Genomic DNA, 18,699 nt, shown 5'->3' with positions numbered 1-18,699 from the left:
CCCTTCCTTTCATTGGGCCCCTGACACACTCTCCAAACTCGCACAGGTCTTTTAATTACCAACAAAGCAGGAATGCATAATTCAGAAAGGCAGAGGGAAACGCTCCATTCCTGCACTGTTCACTCGGCTCTGTGTGTCACACGCATTGTGAAGATTATATCCCTTGGGATAATTATAGAGCTGAAAAATGATCCAGTGCTACAAACCCAAAATGGTATTGAACTGCAAATCTGATTCCTTAAAGGGATAGGTGAGTTTTGTCACAAGGTTTCTCTCAAGGTTATTCGTATAAGAGGATACATAATATTAGGCAACTCGATTTCACGTTTACCCCAAAAAAGAAATAATAATTCTGGCCTTTCAAGACTTCAGTGAATAATACCAATAATATACCAGAATAATACCAGTCTGGTTTTAAAGGTAGCAGCACAGAAATTGGGCCTTACAGTCTTGTTTGCATAAACTGTAGATAAAAGATTGAAATGACCACTGCAACATCACCGTAAAGTCCTGCACACCTCAAAACCCTTAAAAATAGAGACCAAGATACTGAGCCGTTTGTAAGAGAAGCTGAACTGCCCTTTTAAAAGGTTTCTATATAAGTTGATTTCTTTTTTCCACCAGAGGAGTTGTCCACTGCTGGCCATTTGAAAAAGCACTGATGTATCCATATTTTACACATGTGATTCTTAATGATTGTTAATATTGGATCAAACAGCCCTAAAGTGTCTGATCTGGTCTGTCCTAGGTGATTACATAACTCACCCCCATTAGAGGTACGTTTTCTGAGCTGCTCTTGTCTTATTTAAAGTTTGTGTATCATATGGGGTCCCTCAGGGCTTAGTTTTGGATCCACTTCTGTTACATTTGTGGACTACATCATAAAGTCATACAGCAATTCATATTATAAATAAACTGAGGCTAAACAGTTATACTGTTTCTGCCAACAAACTCAGCGCAGCGCTGATATCAAATATCTATTGAAAGAATTTTTTTTTAAAACCGACATATATTCTAATAATAAACCCATGAGGCACCAGATTCCCCTTTATTGATACCTATGTTGGTGAAACCTTGTGAGCATGGCAAAACACACACACAACCACACATATATTTTCAAGGTTTTGCCATATGTGTAATCCACATTGTGTAAAGTGACGCATACGGCTAATGAATATTACATTTAATGTAGAATCAATATAGCATTATCCCCTTTTATTTATTTTATCCCATCTAATATATTTTTTATTTACTTATCCATATTTTTAAAAAGAATATATTATTTTTGTGTAATCTTTGCAATTTGTTTCCTTTTTTAATCGCATGTAAAATTTGCATTGTAAATACATTTTTACTTCTGAAGAAGGACAGTTACAGCTCTGAAATATCTGAAATATGTAGCACAGGAGGAGTTTTGGCACAACAGCTCACTGTTGATTGGTCTGAAAGGCATTTTTAAAATTACAATTTTTAACATTTTTTTTTCTCCCAGTGTAGATTAAATCTCTTTTTTGGACTGTCATTAATTGAATTTGGTTTTGTCATAATGACAAGTGGCTCAAGGTGCTTTTATTGTAAGGTAAAAACCCTATAATAATACAGAGAAAACCCCAACAGTCATATGACCCCTCTTTGAGCAAGTGCTTTGGCGACAGTGGCAAGGAAAAACGTTTAAACCTCTGGCAGAATCAGGCTCAGGGAGGCGGCCATGTCCTGTGACTGGTTGGGGTGAGGGGAGGAAGCCAGTATGAGGACATGCTGTGTGAAAAAGAAAATGTGCGATAATTATTAAAAGGTTATCCTCATTTCCAGCTCAATGTTTTTATTTTTGGACTGTTATTTTATTATGTTATTATTTGTCTTATCCCTGGACTGAAACTGGACCTCTAAAACAACCTGTTTTAAAACCTAAAGACGAGTTCACATCAGAGCTGTGTGCCCGAGATGATCCTCTCGGCCTGATATCTGTCTGAAACTGAGCATTTGGTTTACATGCTGACCTCATTGCTAATAACCTGCTTCATGTTATATATGAGCATCCATTATTCTAAATATATGTGTAACAGCTAATTGCTTTCAACCACACCTTCCTTTATTATAGTTACATTTTACTTGAGTATTAGAACATTAAAAATTTATATGGAAGACGTGTGTAGAAATAATTAGCAGCAGTAAAATAATCAAAGAAAGAAGTGATTCCATGTGTGAGTGATAAGTGGACGCAGAACAAATGGTCTTTATGTTATCCCATATTTCTCTACCTCTGTATCCTGTTAAGTCCCTAGGATCAGAGATAAAGGATATATTTATTATCCCGGAAAGAAATGTGCTGGAGAATAATCACACTACCATGAAGGAAACATAAACAGAGACTAAATACCTCATAGAAATCGCACTGACTTATTTAAAGGTGACATCTGCTGGGACAATTTCGTTTATAGGTTTCTGTCTTGCATGCTGGAAAACTCTATCTACTGCCAGACAATAGCAACTTGATGCATTAGTATATCCAAGAAATTTCTCTGCTACCATAACTAAAAAGAACACAGCATTCCCAATCTGAGAGCTCCAAATTAATGAGAATATTCAGGAGACGATAGTTTACACAGTGAGATCAATTTTTTTTTCCCCTTTCTGATTTTTCCTTTTTCTTCCTTGAGCCTTTTTTTCCTGAATTTATAACAAGGAAATTAAGTCGTTCTCATTTGGCTATGTCACCCTGACACCTCACTATTAAGCCTGAGTCAAAGCTTGGAGCAGACCTGTGCCACAAACACTGAGGGACACTGTGTACAGTCAACAGTGGAACATCCAAAGGGTCAGAAAGTAATTTACATAACACTTTCATATAGTGGTACATGCCATAAATCTACTGATTACAGGTTGCCCCATACACTGGAACGTTTAGTGTGCAGCATCTAAAGACGTGGAAGTTATTCCAGATCAGGGCGTCTCTCTGCTGCATAGCAACAATTGGAAATCACGAGAAAAAATGTAGCTAAGCAGCTTTCATTGCAACAGCGAGAGCACGCTGTGCTCATTGGTCCAGTCACACAACGTTTCTCTGTGGGTGGGTCTACGTGTCTGGAGTAACATACTTTTTCACTTGCTCACATATATTGTATATTGTGGTTGCACCCAGGTAACAAACTGTAGCAATACTTTCATCTTAAACCTCAAGTGAGCTGCTGAAAATGACGCATAGACAGGGGTCATTTTCCTCTATATCAGGGGTGGGGAACTCCAGGCCTCAAGGGCCGGCGTCCTGCAGGTTTTAGACGTGTCCTTGATCCAACGCAGCTGATTTAAATGGCTAAATTACCTCTTCAACCTGCCTTGAAGTTGTCTGGCAATGAACTAATCATTTGATACAGGTGTGTTTACCCAGGGTGATATCTGAAACCTGCAGGACACCGGCCTGAAGAGCATGACAACACTCGTGTTTATGTTTTACATTCAAGTTTTTATTGATTTTGTATGTTTTTTGAAAACATATACTTAAACCTGTATAAGATGGGAAAAAACAAAACAAACAAAAAACACAAGAAAAATGCTGGTGTGCACCCCTCCCCTTAAAACACTCATGTTTTTTAGTGACAAATGCCCCCTGAGCAGGGAGACAAATGTCTGCACCACAAATGCAAGACCTCGTGGAAAGCAATCATTAAGATTCTTCGGGATTAAAGGTCAGGCGTTTCTCCGGATGTCAAACCTGCAGTTCACACACATCCTGCAGCTCATTTTGAGCCACATTAATGTAGCAACTATGTATCTGTATACCTGTAAATTCCAAACAGCTGAACAGAGAAGAAACAACAAAGGCAGAGACACTGCAAGGGTGTGCCAGCCTCTTCATTCACCTTACACACAGCACAGCTGTCTGCTCATACTTTGATGGTTATTCTAAATTCTGGACCTCTCTTGGAGGAAAATGCGTAACACAGTAACACAGAATGTTGTTCAACAGTTTTAGCCTTTGGTTTTGTTCTGCAGATAAGCATTCATCTCCACCCCATAAAGGCTTAAATATTTTCAGTCTATTCTAAATAGTACACATTTCTGAAATACCACAGTAACAGTGCGCATGTGTAGGTTGGGGGGACTTTTTACCACGGAATATTCTTGGTTAGAAGATGGGGAGACCCCCCCACCCCAAAAAAAACCCAAAACCCACTAATGTCAGATCGAGGTTAATAAACACACCTATATCATTATTCTCACTTTTCAGTGCACAAACAAAGTAAAGCTAAACATTCACACCCTGCTCAGGCATCCAATGCACTCCCACACCCTAACACAGGAGCAACTGAACACACACACACACACACACACACACACACACACACACACACACCCCTCCATGCCTACTGTCCTCAGAACACGTCAGTTTAACAGCAGTTCTTTAGCAATCAAACTATGCCCGATCAAAATAAATACTGCCAAAAAGAAAAATGTGAATGAAGAATGACAAAAACAGCATTTGGTGCAAATATACTTTAATTACCAGGCTGGAAACTACATGAAATCATACGATCTCCTCATTTCATTACTCTCGTCACACACACACAAACGTTTCCAGCATCTACAGATTATAGCTATTTTGTTTTCCAGGCTAATCGAGGTAAAGTGCTGGAACTGTTCCAGCCCATCCATCTTACTTAGCGTAAAAACACATGAGTAGGGAAGAGGGGGGGTGAAGACAAAATTAAGCAACAAAAAAAAAGAAAAAAAGAAAAAAAAAGTTAAACATGTTAGTGAGACTGAAACTGTCCTTTCCTAGTGTTTCACCAAGTCTCACAGGCAAACCAGATCACATAAAGATCAGGGGTTTCAATACATCCCGACAAATATGTAAAACAGAAAATCCACAGACATGTCAAAGGTGATGAAAACATTTTTGTAGTCCTTCCCATGACAGACAGAGGTGTGGTGTTGGCAATGCGATGAATGAAAGGTTGCTAACAGCTCCTTCAGTGTCCTGATGTCTGCCACTGTCCTTTGTAGATAAATACACACCATTAAAAGCTTTACAGTAACAGATTACAGTCTCATGAGCTGAACCTGCCGTCAACAAGCAGGTACCATTTGAAAACATGTAGCAGAGGGACCTTTAAAGAGCTTTCTACTTCCAGCGAGACGACGCTATTGAAGCAGTTGGACCTTTGACAGGACGTCAAGTTTGAGGGCAAGAAAAATGCAACAAAGTACAAATAAACCAAGTAGCTAAAACTAAAGCAGGATAATACAACTGTCATGGAGGGAATCCCGCCATTATTATGACTGTAAATAAGCAGCCTCTTACTGCAGTGTGTGTTGTATGTGACTGCTTTAGTTCTAGCTGGTTAGTGGATCTAATGAACTGCCTGGTGAGTTTAGGCTCTAACTACCAAAGAAATAAAAACACTGGCCAATCCAGCTTCTTTTATTCAGAAAGGATCATTTCAAACTGTGACTCATAGCTTTGTCATTAGTCATGCTAGCCCTGTCCCAGTTTCCTGAATTCAGAGGCTGGGTTTCGAGAGGCTTTGGCGCAATGACATAGGACGACAGAGAAGAAAAAACAGAAAACCACAGACTGGAAAAATTTCTTCTTGCGATTATTAAAAGTACATCACGTCTGCAGATGAGGGACAGCCCTACACCTTTGACAGTGACAGCTTTGTTTGTTATGATGTGGTGCCCACCCACAGGGCACTTAGGAGGAACTGGATGTTGTACATGTTCGGATCCTCGCCGCTACTAAATCACAACCAAGTGGAACAACTAAAGGACTAAAGGTGTACTCACACTTGTCCTCGTGTGCCTGCACTCAGGCCTGAGTATGTTTCTGGAGGTTATGCTCTGAAGATTTTCTTCCAATTTTTCCTTAAACCCAAATTCAAACATCTCTCCACTCAGAGACACGTGCTACAGTTCACGTTATAGAGTTTAAAGTTAAAGACAGGCACACTTACAGTGAAACCTTGTTCTTTATTTACCACTGATTTATTGGTTAATAACTGAGATGTTGAAGCAGCGTTTCAGCTACGGACCCATGGCCACCTGTTTTCTTCTAACAGTTACACACCGGTCAAAACAACTGAACACTGGGAGGAGCAGCTCAGTGCGAGTACACTCTTAGGCACCTGAGCAAGCTGACATTTCTTGTCCCAACACAAGGTCTTGTGGCTGTACAGTGTTTATGAGGATTTTTATGCCGTCAAAGCAACAAGGGGCAAAGATTAAGAGGACAAACTTTAGTTTGTGATGACAGATGAAATCATACAGATGATTACAGTTTGGTCAGCTGTAGGTCTTGTAATTAATGTTGAGGCTGATGAGATCAAAACATATCTTTTTGATGGGCTAAGAAAAATGCAGAACAATCCATTTACAAAAGGAAAAAAAACACAATATGAAGGCGCATTTAAAACACAGGAGGGAAAAAATGTAATCTTTTACCGTGAGATTGACAGCTTGACTTCACTCATCAAAACCACGGCATATTAATGTCTTAAAAGTTGCCAACACCTCCATTGCTCAGTTTAAGGAGGGAGCCTGTATGCTGTGAAGCCATGCAGGCTGATACGATTACTGAAGCTGGATGTGGACTTGGGTCATAGTGCTACCATTTCATTAATCTTTCCGAGAAGACTATATTGACTCCGTCTTCCTCAGAACTGCCAACTCCAACCCCTCTGCACATAGGCACTAAAAATTAAACATAAAAGACAAACTGAAATGATTCTAACTAACAGCTGACCCAATTCTGGCTGGTTGCAGTAAACTCTGGGCCCTGTGGCTCTCACATGGAGGTTGAAGTGTGGGTTTAGGTTTAGCTGCCGAAGCCAAAAATGCCCTTGATGTAGCCAGTCAGACCGCCCTTGCCCTTCTGTTCCACCTTGTCATCCAGCGGTGGGAAGGCCACATGGTTAAGAGCAAGGTCAAAGAACAGAGGCTTGCAGGGGATTGGCTGGAAGTCGGGTGGGAACTGGACCAGACTGGGCTGTTTTCCGACGAGACTGGGGTCAAAGCGGAAGGTCTCCAGGTGGTCACAGAGGGGCTGCGTGAAAAAGAAGTGAGGAGATGAGAGCACTGGAATCATAGGGAACAGAAAGTTCAGCTAAATGAAGAAATAAAATAAAAAAGCAGCAGAAAATGGAGTGATGACAACCTCATCAAACTGCATTTCTTGTCATAAATGTTAAAATGGCAGATCACATCAAGCATGGACACAAATTAAAATGATGAGATTAGCATATGTGCAAATAATCCCTTGCTGCTCCAAACACTCATTTTCCAAAAAGAGGATATCCCTAATCTCAGCTCTGTCTGTTAGAGCACAAGCCCCGCCCTTTGTTCTTCAAATATTGTGTCTGTGATGGGCAACCAATCAGAAGAAAGCTGGCCTGACACGAGAGGAGCAGAAATTGCTTGCGTTAGGCCAAGGCCAGCATGACAGATAAGATTTCGAACTTTGACTCATGCAACTAAAGCTACTGCAGTGCAGACTGTGACAGATCCACTCAAACTTATTCCAGTTATTGAAATTCCTAAAAATTAAGTTTTATCACAAAAATAGATAAACGTTAAATGACATCATCAAAACCACTTTTCAAGTTTTTATGTTGCAGTTTGTTAGACGCAAATATACAAATTAAGCTTCACCTCGGCTCTTCAGGAGTAATATGACCGATAAGTAATTAATCCACAGAGCTCGTTTATTTTATTCGTACAGACACAAACGTGCAAGAACCATGTGTCTGTGTACGGCTGTAGTGTTGAGCAGCCTGAGGCTTCCTCCTCTTACCGTGTTGTCTTTCACCAGCTGCTGAGGAACTTCAACTATCTCGTCGGTGTCTGAAACACAAACACATCTCTTCAGGACTGTACAACAGAGAAGACGACTGCTGGTTTAACTGTTTAACAACTTCGAGGCTCGCACCTAAAATGGCAGCAGCTTGAAGTGAGTATTTTTCAGCGTTGACCTCAGCAATGAGCTCCTGGACATCGGGGAGATCCTGCAGAAATTCATGATGAATGTAAATTAACGTAGCGCAGTGATATTTTTGTTAAACTTTGATGTACCGTGTGTTCGGGTCTCATTGCATTTCCCTAACAAACAACATGGTTTGCTGCACAGTTACTTATACTAACTAAAAATCTAGCAATTTATTAGTGTTACTTAGAACAGATTAGCAGGCATCTGCATCTTTGTGATCCATAAAGCTTTTTACCATAAAGCTTTTTAATAACATCTATTTGTCTAAATATAATGTGTTGTAAATAACTAAAATGGCAACCTAGATAAAGATGAGGCTTTGAAAAGAGGCCTCCACAATGAGTAACGCCATGACTCATGTTTGAGGTGTGTGTGTGTTTGCTTGCATGTTAAACCAACCTTGAGGCTGTTGTTGAGGCTCTTGGCCTTAGATTGGACTTCCTTGGCATATTTCAGCACCCTTTCATACAACACCAGCGCCTCACTCCACTTCTTCACTAACACATAAGACTGGGCTATAAAGAAACACCTGCAGGAGGCCAAAGAAAGCAGCTCATTAACAACATGTGGGTTTATGAACTGCAGAAGCTTTCATGGAAATGTGAAATGGAACAAAGCTTAGAGATACTTTTCACATCAGGACGCAGGTGTATTTGCGATTGTAAATACGACACTTGTTGCACTGTTTGAATTTCAGCTGCATTGTTTGATGCAGAACATGTTGAAAACCAGGCACAAAAACACTGACCTGTAGGCCTTGTAGACCAGGGTCTTCAGGGACACCTCCTTTTGGAAGGCGTGGTCATCCTCCAGACCCTGCAGGGTGGAGAGCTCTGCCAGACTCTGGATAGTTGGAGGAGGTGGTGGTGGGGGAAAAAAACAAAACAAAAACAAAAAACAAAACAAAAACACAAGATGCACATCATGTAACTATGGTAACACAAACATCAGGCTGTACACCTAAGACCTTTGCTTTTTCAATAGAACCACACAACTTAGAGACAGAACTTGATAACAGGACATTCACCTGCAGGATGATGTCATACAGGCGGATGAGATCCTGTGGACGGGGCCCCCTCTTGTTCTCGTCGGCCTCGGGCTCCTTCAGTTTGGCCTGCAGAGTATGAGCCATGCTCTCATTCCTCTTCACCAGTGTACACAGCTTAATGTAGGTCAGGTAGCTGGGAGAGAAGAGCAGCAGTGATTATTCACTTACGGCGTGCGATCCCTTTAAACTCATCAGGTCTGTAAACCTCGGCTGAATCAACTGCAGACATCGTCAGGAACCATTAACATGCCTCACAGGCGCTCTGCAAGTTGAACCAGACTCACCCGACACGTGTTCAGCCTAATGATGCCCCGACCTGACAGGTTTATACATGTCTGTCTATCAAAAGATGTTAGAAGTTGCTAGTAATGTTTCCAAACAGCCAAATGTTCTCCGATTTCATCCTCCCAAAAGTGAGCATGTGTTTGTAATTTCACAATAAACTGAAGATCTGTGTGTTACAGTGTTGTCTGCATGAAGAGACGAGGAGGGGAATGATCAAAGTGTTATTGACTTACTGAGATAAGTGGTAAAGCATTTAGCTGCAGCTATAATCCTATGACTGACTAACTTAACAGAACCAGGAGTAAAATCGAAGTACATTTTTCTTCCTTTTTTACCTGTGCAGGTACTGCAGGTTGGACACCTTCCCAGTGTCACCATCAGAGCTCCTCTCTCGCTGTTTCTACAGTGATAAAAAAATTGATAGATTTACAAAAAGGAAAAAAAAAAAAAAAAAGCTCTTTAGTTGAACCTTCTAGTATTCCCAGTTTCAGGTATTTACAAGCTACATCTTCACCACCTCTCATTCTTGTCAACATCACAGCTTTTCATCCTGCTGAATCTTACCGCCTCAGTCTTGAGCTCCTCTTTCACTGCCTGGATGGTGTCTCTGCACTCGGCCAGCAGGGTCTCATACAGATGTTCTTTGGTTTCCTCATTAGCTGCCTGAATGACACAAACAGATCCAAAGATGAGGATAAAGGAAAAAAAATAAATGTAGAACTTACTGAATAGTAGAGAAGGAGGGAGACGGGCGTGTTTCACATTCTAAGCAGAGAAACGTCTCAGATCGTACCAGCACGGTCTTTACATTTTTTCATCATAGATTTAATGCAACTAAACGTCTAAGTTGGCAACAATGAGGAAAACCCAGGGGGTGAAGCCTATGTGTGAGGATGGCACATGCTGAAGATGAGATGATGTACAATAGATGACTCTGGAAAGTAAAAACAGAGTACCTATCAAAAATGCAGGTTCAGCAGTAACACGACACACTGAACGCACTGAAGCAGTTTTTCAGCCTCCAGTTTGGCTTCCATGTATCTCCTTACTTCGATTCAGCTCTCTGTACAGGTCAGCTAGGAACATACTTTAACACTTTCAGTTGCTTTTCTTCTGCTTTCTTGTAGCTACAAAGACTGCTTTCAGCTAAAAGAACACTCAATACTCTGAGGCCATCCTAGGCACACACAGGCAGAGCGGAGAAGGGGAGGAAGCAGTCGCGCCTCTTAACATGCAGACTGAAAGTGGAGATGTTCACAAATCCTTTTTATGCTTTTTGTAGAATAACTTCCAAGCAGATTTACGCAGCGATAGCAGCCATTTAACCAGACTGATGAGATTTGGCTGAAACTTGATCAGATCATAAAAGGTTTCTACCAGATTGTGCAGACGTATCTCATTTAAAACGCGATCAAGCAAACATTTGATGCATGTAACAGTTTTAGTACTTTGATACAAAGAGCAACAGTTAAAGCAGGAATGCGACTGACAAACTCGGGGAGAGACGCAGGTATGTGGCCCGGCAGGCTGCTGATGCATTCCTGCACATAACTCATCAGCAGTTAAGACACTGTATAGTTTCAGGGTTCAGGTCTTTAAGAATGACACGATTGTTCATCATCTAAGCCGTCTTTCATCACCACACTAATACAACAGGCCTGTGTTAAACTGAGATAGTCTCAGAAAGATGCAGGATGGGTTTTACTAACACTGGAAAAAAGCAAAGTGAGAGCAATAAAACAATTACAGAAGGACTGATCACTCATAAAAATATCAGTTTTAAGTATTTAAAAGATTTTGTGGATTACATTACTGTGTCTCTGTTGTTGCGAAAAGTTGAGAAAACACAGTAGAGGAATGTTACAAAACAATTCCTTGTGGTGGCAAACCTGATAACAGATTGTTCACAAGCCTTCTCTCTCCCACCCAGAAAGGTGATGCTGCTACGCGTTTCACACTTGTGCCAACACCCTAATAAGGCCTAGAACAGCCAGTTCTACCTGTTGAGCATTCTGTGCTGTTCGGCAGGAGGGCTGGATGGATACACTGGTTAGAGGAGGAAACAGCCCTTCAACTAGGGTTGACATTTGGCCCTACAGTGTCTCCTGTCCCCTGAGGCCACAAGCAGAAGAACAGGTGCACATTGTGAAGCTAAAGGTGCTAGAGCTGTGACACAATATAATGTGCATACTATGCAAAAATCCTTTAATTGTGACCAATAAGAAAAGCCAAATGTGATAAAAACTGCCAGCGCTGCAGTTCTTCTCCACACAGTCACTCACAGCCACCTTTAACCGCCTTTTATGCGACAGTCAGACCTAAAATGCTCCATCTGAAACTAAAATGAGCTGCTGGGTGTAGCCCTGCATTCATGTGCGAGGTGAAATGCGTAGAATGCAGTTGTGCGATGAGAGCAGCTGCATGCCTGAGACCTGAATGGCAATGGGTGTGACAGGTGTGTCTGCAGGGTGTGCTGAGTACTCGGGCACAAAACAGAAGTAATGAGCTGTGGCGACAGCGAGGGGACATGTGATACTATCAAGAACAGAGTGCCACCTACTGAGATTTTATGGAACTGCACTGAGTGCTCTCAGGGTTGTTTTATGGTTTTATTAAACCGTTTTAATGCTTGACGAGTACCCGACAGCCTCCAGCAGGATGAAAGATTATTTAGTTAAGAAGAGACTTTTATGCTTTTACTTATTTCCTCTCATATATTCACTTTTACTTAGAGCTGGGCGATAGAACGATAACGATATGTATCGCGATATAACTTTTACTCGATAGAGAAATTAAGCTATCGCGATAGACCTCGCCGCTCTTGTCCTCTTAAGAAAAAAAAAAAAAAAAAAAAAAGGTCAGCCGATCCAAATTCAGTAGCGCAGAACTGAACCAATCACAGCCGCAGCGTCACGTTGCGTGACTTGCTACGTACAGCACAAGTGCCAAGCCGCACGTGTGTTTGTTTGGGAAGCAGCCAGCGCATAATGGAGGAAATGAGTGTGCCGACTAGAAAAATCAACCGAGCGTGACCGAAGAGAAAACAGATGATGGTTCCAATGCCGGAGAGATTGTCGAACGGAAGAGCCATAGAAGTTCCGTAGTGTGAAGGTATTTCGGCTATTTCAAGTCTGACAAAAAACAGAGTAGCGTGCACTGTAAATTGTGCCGAAAGCAAGTCTGGAAATACAATAAACTGGTGCATGCGTCACACTGCGCCACGTTATTGTTTCGGTGAAATGAATTTCTACAGTACTGTTACTGTTAATTCTACTCTCTGCAGTGTTTAAATGCTTACATATACACACAGTTACTGTCCCTCCACACATACGACTCGGTTCTGCTTCTATGCCCCAGCTTTGTTTACTTTTTCCCACCGAGGCTTCTAGACTTCTGATTGGCCAACATTTCTGCACGGTTAGGAATTTAGCGCCACCTGCTGCTTTGGCATGTTCATAGCAGCGTTTTCCTTCATTTCTGCCTTTATGTGTGGACGGGATTCTTTTTTAAAACGGAAACGGAAAATCTCAGTTTTCAAAAATACCCGTGTACGCGTGGACGTAGCCTCAGTCTCTGACTGGAAGCGCTAATTCGTCATTTGGCTTTTGTCAGACTAAAGTAACTGTTAAAACTGTTTGAAAAGCTAAGCTATACAACAAGCAGAGATTGAGAATTTCCTTTTAGTTCTCAGTTTATTTGATATTGACAAAAGTTGGTCAGTTTTGTCTGTTCTTCTGTAAAACAAACTAAGATTTATTTTTAGAATTAATATTTTGTTTCTAAGTGGAATTGACAATTTAGTCTGTTTCATTTGTTCTATTTTGAAACTTAAACGCTTTAGCGGCTGCCTTTTGTGTAGTTTGCAATATTTGCCTTTATTTATCTGAAAAAGTCTCATGTTCCTTAAGTACATCTACCCTGTTGAACTTATTATGGGAAATAAATATTTAAAAACAAGCTGCTGATTATTTCACATTTTACTTGTGAGCAACGGCACATTTAAATCTTACAAATATAGTTATTTGGCTTATATCGTGATAGATATCGTTATCGCCTGAAATGAAAAAAACATATCGTGATATGAAAAAATCTCATATCGCCCAGCTCTACTTTTACTGTACCGGACAGTCACTGAAAACATGCAAAGGTTTTGGATATCGAGCTCATCTATATCAGGGATGTCAAACTCATTTTACATTGTGATCTGTTTACATACTTTGATCTTAAGCGAGGCGGACAAGTGAAACTCCCCTTGCTGTCATTGTAAACAAGTGGAACTACACATTGCATCAATGAGACATCTTAATAAAAGAAAAAGTGTTTTCAGTACATGATAAAGAAATGCCGCTGTAGTAAATTAAAGAATCTGTCAGCACGACTCTTTAGGCTTAAATTACAGAAAATTAATATGTAAAATTACAAAAAGTTATAAAACAAAGTGTTAATTCACAGAAATTTTAATTTTACTCTGAATTCACTGAAAAAGAACCATAGTTTCTTTTATTTCTCTTATAGATAGTGAAAGTAGTCATTTAATTGTTTTAACTATCACTTAATTGTGTTGTTTTAGTATGAATGGTCACATACGAGGTCTTAAACAGATGGAAAAGCTGCCAAACTTATGAAAATATAGTTAAAACACTTAAGACATTTTCCAAGTCAGTCCAACAGGTAAGACTGGAGTGTCTGTACCCAGGAATTATGTTTGTCACTACCTGATCTATATGCAATTAATCCTTATAAGCTTAAAACTCAAATCAAGGCCCAATTTAAGAATGAAAATATAGAAGTGGGCCTGAATTTGGAAGTGAAAACAAAAATAACAGGCTCGCCTTCTAAGGATATAAAAGGCATGTGGCAGCGGAGAATAAGAAACAAGGTTGAATTCATTACATTAAAACATTGGCATTTATAAGCAGTCTAAATGGGTCATATGAGCACACAGAATCAGTGTTGTGATACATACTGGGTAGTCTCTGATAGTAGCTCTGCATGAGGCAGTCAGGAAACATAAGGAGGGGTAGGGCTGCTCGATTATGGCAAAAATGATAATCACGATTATTTTCACTGAAATTGAGATCTCGATTATTTGACGATATTTATTTAACAATAACAATGTGTTGAATAATGACTTTAAAGATTGTCAAAAATAATATAAAATAGTGTGCAAATACTGATAACAGTGCAAATGTTTGCAATATAAAAAATAAATGAAAAATGTAAACATCTATGTTTAGTGAACTTTGCAGTGTTGCTCTGTGGTGCAGCTACGACACTGTAGCAAAGTTTACACACTGTGTCTACTTGATCCACGTCTGACTCCACGAACCCATAATGTTTCCACACCACTGAAGTTTTTTTTTACCTCTCTTTTCAACCAACGGCAGTCACTCTCCTCTCCAAATAACTTCTGCTTAGCTTTCCGAGCTTTCCGAGCTTCCCTCGGGTCCTCTTAATCAGCGGTCTCCAACCCCCGGGCCTCGGACCGGTACCGGTCCGTGAGTCGTTTGGTACCGGGCCGCGAGAGTTGAGGCTCAGGTGTGAAATGTATAGTTTTCAGGGTTTTTATCGGTTTTCAGCGTTATTTTGTTATCGTTTTTATCATTTACTCGGTTTTCCTGGGTCTTTTCACGTGTGTTATGAATAAGCCTTTTTTTCGGTACCGGTACTAGTTTTATTTTGTTGTATTTATCCGTGACACCTTAAAGGCCGGTCCATAAAAACATTGTCGGGCATAAACCGGTCCGTGGCGCAAAAAAGGGTTGGAGACCGCTGCTCTTAATTGTTGTGACACGTGTTCGAAATGCAGAGAGGTGCGCTTGATTTGCCACACGGAGAGTAAAGCATGAGGGAGGGGCTAATAATCGGCTCAGTCATTTTTAATGATTGTTGAAAGCCCAGATCGTAATCGTGATTAAAATTCGATTAAGTGAGCAGCCCTAGGGAGGGGTAATGACCAGTGATGAACACGATTATATTTGTACTACAGAAGGAATCTATTCACTTATTGTCTTTGAGTCAATGTCTCTGCAGTTGTTTCCATTGTTTGCAGCCCAAGAGACATAGAAAGGACAACCAACATTAGGAGGTGCAACAACATGCGTTTCCCACTGAGTTTGTTTATATGCTTAAAAAAGAAGGAATGTGTGAGAGGCTGACCTGAGCGATGGCGGCCTCGTTGTCTGCCAGACCCAACAGGAAGACGCGAGCCTTGTCAATCTTCACAGGCACCGTGCGTCCTCGCCACTCCACTTCACTCATAGTGGCCGCCTGCTTGGTTCGCGCCTGAGTAATCAGTGCCTTGAGGGAAACAAAACAAACCCTTCTGGATGTAGTACACGATTACACAGCTGTGTAATATTCTTGTTTGGTATGTGCTCCCCCCAGCAGTTTAATCATGAATTACAGACTGATTAACAAAAGTTTTACCCCTTCGTGTTTACCTCTAGTTTCTCAGCCATCATGCCACCTCCTCCACCAGTCAGCCTCATCTGCATCAGGTCATTGATGGCATTCTGATCACCTAAAATCAAATACAACCAGGGAGTGAGTGTGTGTTTGTCAGTGTGCAGAGGAAGGACTGAACTCAGGATCGGTGTTGTGCATCAACAATGACACTGAGAAGAACGACTACAGCAATGCTGACCAATATTGTAAGCGCAGTAGCGAATGTTGGGCGATATCTCGTCTACACGCTGGCGGTACAGAACTGCCAGGTCCTCAGTGAAGGCACTGGCCAGCTTCTCATAAATGGTCCTGACAAGACAAAAGTATTTATCAGTGGTTTAAAAAAAGTGAAAGAAAAACAAACAAGAAAACCTCCCATTATTAAAAGAAGAATTAAAAAACAAAAAACAGAGTGCAGTAATGTTAACGCTCACTTGCACTTGTTGAAAGCCTCCATGGCTTGTTTCCACTCCTGCAGCTCAAACTCCACCATTCCAGTCAGGTATGCAGTGTAGGCCTGAAATAACACCACAACACATGATGAGGAGCTCCTCTGTTCATTCCCTCACCACACTTCATCAACAGTAAAGGTGGGAATCACCAAGACTCTCCATGATATTATCACATTATTTCACTCATGATATATTATTGTGATTTAACATTTTTGTGATATCTGCAGTAGCAAGTACTACAATTTATCATCTTCTTTCAACTCCAAATTATGTCTCCAAAGTTACAGTTAAACTCATTTTTTTTCTTTTGTTGCAAAATAAGTACACAACACTGTCACTAAAGTTTGCTGTAGAAGTTGCCATAAGACAGAATCAGTCTGCTTTGAAACTGATATCAGTCTGCGATGGAACAGGGTCAAGTTGGCAGTTACATACATGGAAATCTGTTGTCTACGCAGACAGAAATGACCCTCTTTTCTACAAGAATATAGCCAGAATACAATCAGCTGGCAGCCAGTTTAGTTGAGTCCCCTCAAGTTGTGCTCACTGACACAGAGTCATTCAGACCGCTGACAATCTGTCTGCATTTATAGATTAGAGAAAGCAACTATTCACAATCCTCTGCCAATTTCCCTGAATAACTGCAGTCAATCCAAAGGCACACTGCAACTGTTTGCAGAAAGGCTGCCTCCTCCAACCTTTCAGCCCTCTTGTTCAAAGTATTCCAAAAGTATTTTATTGATTAAAATATCAATATTTGGTGTCCCTGTGTAGATAAAATATCGTCATGAAATATTCTGCACTGTTTTTCTAATTAACAGTGTTTGAAGTTCTCAAATCTTACAGTTGAAAGACAACAAATCGAAAAGTTAAAGTTATTCATCTCTGAGGCTGGGACCTCGCTGCACATCCACTTGTTATTCCACACACCTACACGGGTCAGTTAAGATGAATTTGACCTGTGTACCTGTGCCTCCAGTTTAGTTTTGGCGTCCACACGGGGGCTTTCGCAGAGCTTCTCCAGCTTCTCACTGTGCTTTGCAGCCTTACGTAGTCGTGACAGCAGGTGGAAGCGCTTACGTGGCTCTGTATTGGCCTCCTGCTTCAACTGCATGGCGTAGCTCCATGCACGCTCTGCTTCCATCAAAACCAGCAGAAGATACCTGAAAAAAGGTGGCATAGCTGTATAAACAGTTTGTTTTTTTATGTGAAAGCATCAAGCCGCTGAACTGTTCCACATCAAAGCAAAGTGATCTGTTTAAGTGTTTCAAACTGGAATTTCCTTAATGTAAAGGTTCCCAAACCAGCAGCCAGTTAACTACACGTGAATGACCAGTTAAAATTATCTAAGTCTAACCTGTTATCAGAAAGCATTTCCACAGTGACTTTCTTCCCAACAAACTTGTGTCGGTTTCCCATCTTGAAGCCAAGAGTCTTGCGGAGGCGCCGTAGCCTGCGGGAACAGTAGCCCCTGGAAACAGACAAGGATTTTTTTAATTCTACATTACAATAAATGAAATACAACATAGACAAAAAAAGTCACCACGAAACTTAATATGCAGGAAGATCAAAGAACATAAATTATCTATCACTATATCTTAAACTCCGCAAATATGAAAATGTGGCGAAGATAGGTGGACATCAAAAGCTTTGAGTTTAACTTTAATCCACACCTGTTCCATTTAACTGCATTAAACCATAAATCTGAGCCCAGCATTGTGAACAGAAGTCTCATGTCAGTGTCTTTACATTGGGTGGGAAAACTGCTGCACCACACACAAATCTCCACCCTGTAATGTATGACCTGAGCCAGCTCACCTGTATCTCTGGTAGTCTCCATGCCTGAGGCCGTGCTGCTGCTGGGATTCTTTGATGATTTGCAAGACTGAGATTAAACGTTAAGGTACAAACCTTATGTAACCATCACACACGTTACTCTGAGGGGCAGTTAACCATTTATTTTCAAGCATGAACGTTTCAGTTTTGATAGCAGTTATTGTATGCAAGCACCAAGACAGGCTGTTTTAACTATTGTAACCGCTAATGAAACTCAAAGATGACATCACATAATAGCTAGCAATCTTAAAATATGTCCTCAGACCCCCAAAATAAATTGTGAATACATAAAAATCCCCATTTACCACTGACAGCCTGCTTCAGTATGACACGTAGCCTAATAACCGCTAGCTTATCTTCCAACTGAGTTAGCTAAAAGCTAACGTTAGCTTAAGAGCGTGAAACATGCTCGCAGAGGGAAAACGTCAAAGAGCACGTGTCGTGTTCTTAAGGATACTTTCCAGTCCGAGTCCTCCATCCGGTAAGTTTTCTTTATTTTCTTCCATTAGGGAAACTTTAGCGTCGTTTTGCTTGTCTGCGGCCATCGCTTCACGCTAACAGCTAAGCGGCACACATACACACATGCCCAGTCAGAGGTGCAGCCAGGGACCAATGAGTGCGCAGGGAGGGGCAAAGGGGCAAACTTCGCG

At 40.9% G+C, this 18,699-nt stretch overlaps 1 protein-coding gene across 1 annotated transcript; it reads right to left on the bottom strand.

The window, feature by feature from the left end:
• Window positions 1-4,572: 4,572 nt before the first annotated feature.
• srp68 (signal recognition particle 68) lies at window positions 4,573-18,665 on the bottom strand. Its single transcript, XM_080879158.1, has 16 exons — window positions 18,507-18,665; window positions 18,032-18,098; window positions 17,571-17,684; window positions 17,181-17,376; window positions 16,196-16,278; window positions 15,961-16,070; window positions 15,758-15,837; window positions 15,474-15,614; window positions 9,879-9,977; window positions 9,650-9,714; window positions 9,009-9,162; window positions 8,730-8,824; window positions 8,381-8,510; window positions 7,925-8,000; window positions 7,790-7,839; window positions 4,573-7,042 (listed from the first exon to the last, which is right to left on the bottom strand). Exons 1-16 carry the CDS (start codon window positions 18,592-18,594, stop codon window positions 6,815-6,817), a joined length of 1,776 nt encoding a protein of 591 aa, XP_080735284.1. The 5' UTR covers window positions 18,595-18,665; the 3' UTR covers window positions 4,573-6,814.
• Between the last annotated feature and the right edge of the window lie 34 nt (window positions 18,666-18,699).

Source organism: Rhamphochromis sp. 'chilingali' (genome assembly GCF_963969265.1).
Source record: "Rhamphochromis sp. 'chilingali' genome assembly, chromosome: 4".
NCBI classification, from domain to species: Eukaryota; Metazoa; Chordata; class Actinopteri; order Cichliformes; family Cichlidae; genus Rhamphochromis; species Rhamphochromis sp. 'chilingali'.
The sequence above is the reverse complement of the archived record's forward strand: the minus strand, read 5'-3'. Positions and strand labels throughout refer to the sequence as shown.